The sequence below is a fragment of the Otolemur garnettii genome, unplaced genomic scaffold (assembly GCF_000181295.1).
Source record: "Otolemur garnettii isolate 467f Iridium unplaced genomic scaffold, OtoGar3 scaffold00180, whole genome shotgun sequence".
Lineage (NCBI taxonomy): Eukaryota > Metazoa > Chordata > Mammalia > Primates > Galagidae > Otolemur > Otolemur garnettii.
The window spans coordinates 1989014-1993771 of NW_003852575.1; the positions used below are offsets into that span (position 1 = coordinate 1989014).

The 4758-nt window shown below is 39.7% G+C and overlaps 1 protein-coding gene across 2 annotated transcripts in view; it reads right to left on the reverse strand.

The window, feature by feature from the left end:
* The window catches only part of DYRK1A (dual specificity tyrosine phosphorylation regulated kinase 1A), a 108997-nt gene that overhangs the window by 8365 nt on the left and 95874 nt on the right, over positions 1-4758 (reverse strand). For both annotated transcript variants that reach the window (XM_003800659.3, XM_003800660.2), the window contains 2 exons: positions 1595-1901; positions 994-1118 (listed from right to left, as the gene is read on the reverse strand). In XM_003800659.3, the coding sequence (XP_003800707.1) occupies positions 994-1118; positions 1595-1901 (432 nt within the window). The remainder of the gene's footprint in view (positions 1-993; positions 1119-1594; positions 1902-4758) is intronic.

Consider the following 4758-nt stretch of genomic DNA (forward strand, 5'->3'; position numbering starts at 1 on the left):
CTACATTTGTGACTTTTCTCCAGCAGCATTTGGCTGCCCTGGTCATAAGAACAGGAAGTGGTATTAATTAGTATCAGTTTTATTTCATCTATTAAATAATACACTGGCCTCTTACCATAAAACACCACAATGCAGTACTCAATATGAACAAAATTACTATTTTTCAAGGGTGCTTAAGTATTTTTACCCCAACCACCTGTTTCACTTTGATTTTTAAGAACTTCATTTCTCTTTTATTATTTTTCTTTCTTTCTTGTTTTTTTTTTTTGAGACAAGAGTTTCATTTTGTTACCTGCGGTAGAGTACCATGACGTAACAGCTCACAGCTACTTTCAGCTCTTTGGCTTAGGCAATTCTCTTGACTCAGCCTCCCGAAGCTGAGACTACAGGCACCCACCACAATGCCCAGCTATTTTTTGTTGCAGTTTGGCCGGGGCTGGGTTTGAACCGGCTACCCTCAGTATATGAAGCTGGTGCCCCACCCACTGAGCCACAGGCACTGTTATCAATTTGATTTTTAAAAAATATTTTATTAGATCTTCCTCTGTAACAGTTTTAAAACAAACAAATAAAAAAAAAAGATGAAAACAAAACAGAAAAGAGATTCCAAATCCAGGACTTTGATATTATAAAAAAGGTCATAGAAAGAAGTATAACCATGGCCTAGGAAAGTTACTTGAGCCATTAAGACTGAGCTCCCACTGTAAAACGGGGACCAAACACCACAAAGCTCACAATGTCACTTTAGTCAAAGAGATAAACACAGGGGAAAAAATGCTCAAAAAAACTACTGTGTACCCAATGAGTGCTAGCCATTTCTAAATGAGGGAGAAATTTTTAAGAATGAATTTCTCTAGTTAGAAAGTTTACTTCCTAGCTTTGTTTACTTCAGAGTAAATAAATGACAGAATCATCCTAATCGTACCTGGCATCCAATATTGCTAAACCTAGGCAGAACAGGTGACACAAGCAAACAACTATGTGTGAGCTCACCTGGGGACTGTGTGTCTCACAGTCCATGGCCTGGACAGCAGCCGTGAAGTGCCCGCCACTGTGCCGGTGCTGGTGCGTCGGGTCTGACCTGGCTCTCCCACTGTTGCTTGTGCCCGATGAGCCGCCTTAAATGTCACACGCAATGCAATTATGAGTTCAAGGCTAATTCTGTTCAAGTTTATATTCTAAAACCGTACCATTAAAAGCTGAAAGTATGCCACTATTTAGAAAAGCTATAATGTTAACTTGAAAAGACATCAGTCTTTGGATTCTCTGATTCAAACTAGATTCTCTCACATCAACCACTGAACTAAACAAAAGCAAGTTTGGTTAAGATAGGGGAAAACTCAAGCAAGCAGACAATTTTAAATGTTGGTTACTAAATATTTTTGTTTCCAACTAAAAAATTTATTATGTCCATAATTAAATACTAGTAATATGGGGGGGAGGGATCAATATATTATTAACAACAAAAAACAGATTTAAGTAATTCCTCCCCACTCCATTAGTAAGTTTAATAAACACTTTACCCATTTTGTAAAAAAAAAAAAAAAAAAGTATTAATGGTTCCCAAGCCCAACCTAACATCGTAAGAACAGACCTGAGCTTGATGACGTGCTGGAGGTGGTGCCTGAAGACTGGGACTGCTCCATTGCAGGACTGGTGGATACACTATTACTTGTATTTGTACCTTCATCCGCTGTTTTCTTGAAAAAACTGTGCTGTAGGGCATAGTAAGGTTGGATTCGACCTTTGGGGTCATAATCAAGCATCCTTAAAATGAGGTCTTTGAACTTCAAGTAGTCAGCTACTGTGTGACCCGACTCCCCAGCACGGCGCCCGCCAGGTCCTCCTGTTTCTACTCCAAGAATGTTATGAAGTTTACGGGATGCTGGCGGTTTGTATTCCTAAAAGAGAAGATAAAAGGCTTTCTCTAAATTTGATGGAATATGTACAAGCCTACATAATTTAATTTCAAATATGTTAAATATATTTTAAGGCCTTTATTAAAAAGAATTTTTTTTTAAAACAGTTTTTGGCTAGGGCCGGGCTTGAACCCGCCACCTCTGGCATATGGGGCAGGTGTCCTACTCCTTTGAGCCACAGGCACCACCCCAAAAGAAAATTTTATAGTTAGAGCCTCTGCCTTTTTATACATCACTATTCCAAAAGCACTTTTAGTTAGAGGAATTCAACATCATTTTGAGACAAAAATCACTATAAAGATGGTTTAGCCAAGGGCTCAGTACACTGTGGCCTGATCCAGAATCAGCTTTTGTATAGCTCCAGGTACAAATGATTTTTGTATTTTTAAAGGCAGTAAAAACAAACCCACAGACAAAAATGAAGAACATGGCTCGGTGCCCGTAGCACAGTGGTTACGGTGTCAGCTACATATACCGAGGGTGGCAGGTTCAAACCCAGCCCAGGCCAGCTGGACAATAATGACAACTGCAACAAAAAATAGTCGGGTGTTGTGGCGGTGCCTATAGTCCCAGCTACTCGGGAGGCTGAGGCAAAAGAATCACTTAGGCCCAAGAGTTGGAGGTTGCTGTGAGCTGTGATGGCCACAGCACTCTACCAAGGGCAATACAGTGAGACTCTGTCTGAAATAAATAAATAAATAATGAAGAACATGCAAGAGAGCCTCAAAACGCTAAGAACAGAGCAAGTGTGCCAAGTTCTGCAGCAGCCAGTGTTTCCAGACTGCCTTTCTGCTGGCTACATCTAAGAACTTGCTATACCTCCCCTGGTAAAAAGTGGTTCACTAAAGCTGAAGATCATTCCCAATCTGCTCTAAAAGGCACTGATCTAACCTTACTTTTTTACAGAAGACACGGAAATTAAAGGGCCAGTTACAGTTACCACTTCCTTAAGTTGAACTAATTTTCATAGACCAGACATGCACCATGCGTATCTATCAGTACAGTAGGCCTAGTTCCTTATTTGACCACATCCATATGTTAACCAGCTTGTTAAAGTCTCTTAGGTGGCCAGCTTGGTTCTACTATATTTGTGCCCCCCTTTAGAAAATATGATTATAATCAATTAATTTGATCCCTCAATTTCATTACTAGGCATCTACCCAGAAGAACAAAAATCACTGTATCACAAAGACATTTGCACCAGAATATTTAATGTAGCTCAATTCATAATTGCCAAGTCATGGAAACAACCTACGTGCTCACTGACCCATGAATGGATTAACAAATTGTGGCACATGTATACCATGGAGTACTATTCAGCCATAAGAAAGGATGGAGACTTTACATCTTTTATGTTTACCTGGATGGAACTAAAATACATTCTTCTTAGTAAAGTATCTCAAGAATGGAGAAAAAAATATCCAATGCACTCAATACTAGTATGAAGCTAATGTTATGTAATGGAACCAATTTCATCACACGAATGGTGAAACACAAATATAGTCTTGCAGGGGGATAGAGAAAAGGAGGGAGAGAGAAAGGGAGAAGATGGAGGGCGACTGACCGGATCTCACCTAAAGTGCACACCGTGAGGGTGTTCAGCATGCCTCCTGGGCCAAAGGTTCAACTACAACTTGAACCTTATAATTGAAAACAATATAACCTAAAAATTTGTACCTTCATGTTATTTTGAGATTTTAAAAAGTAATAATAAATTACTTTAACATGTACTGAGATTTTCTGAAAACTCATACTTTAATAAATAGTATAACCCTTAAAATCTCTATAAATTCTGAATTACTTACAGTAGCATTACTGGACTTTTGTGTATAGAAATTCACATTTTTCCCCATTCTCAAGAGCAAGAAGACAAGTCTCAAAACCATCACTGTTAAAAACCCATAAGAGAGCTAGCTTGCGACCCAAAGGAAGCAGAATTCTTTGAATTCTAGAAAATGAAAAGCCTTTCACAGACAAGAGCTATGGCTGGAGAAGGAGGGAGCATGCCGTAGGTGTGAGTGAGGAAAACATAGCCCAAGCCTGAACCAACTTCCACCCTCCACATAAACAAAGAAAGCACGTGGCAGGACGGGAGGAGGAAGAGGGGATGCAGGGCTAGGAGTGGGTCTGCTGGCTGGGCAGTCATGGAGAGAGACTGCTAGAGTCTCCACGATGCGCAGGACACAAACTCTGATCCCAACTCAAAACATACGAAGACAATGGTGAACAGAACCTAAGTCAAACGAACGAAGGCCAGACTCAGCTCAATGCCAAAGTGGTATCAAGAGCCAGGCCCACACCAAGAGCATGCCTCTTTCCGAAGGGTAACAGTAAGATTTACTCCCATCTTAACCATTCTTAAACACAGTTTGGCATACATTTAAAACTTACAGATATAAGAAACAAACAAAAAATGGAGTTCATAATCAAGTGGGGGGGGGAGGGCATTAGGAGATCCACATAAATACATGGCCCAGATATTGAAACCAGCAGACAGGCATTTTAAAATGATGTCAAACAGTTTAAAGAATTTAGTTCAAAGGGTGGACAACATGTGAACAGATAGGAAATTTCAGAAGAGAAAACAATTTTTTTTCTTCTGAAAAAGGACAAACAAATGCTGGGGCTATCAGAAGTTAAGAATTCATTAGTGATTTTGAACAGCAGACTGGACTCTTGAACAGCAGACTGGACTCAGCACAAGGAAAACATCAGTGATCTAGAAGGCAGAGGAAAGAAATTATCCAAACTAAAAACACAAAGAGAAAATAAAATGCACCAAACAGAGAAGTTAAACACTACAACATACATGTCACTGGAGAGCTAGAAGAAGAACGAA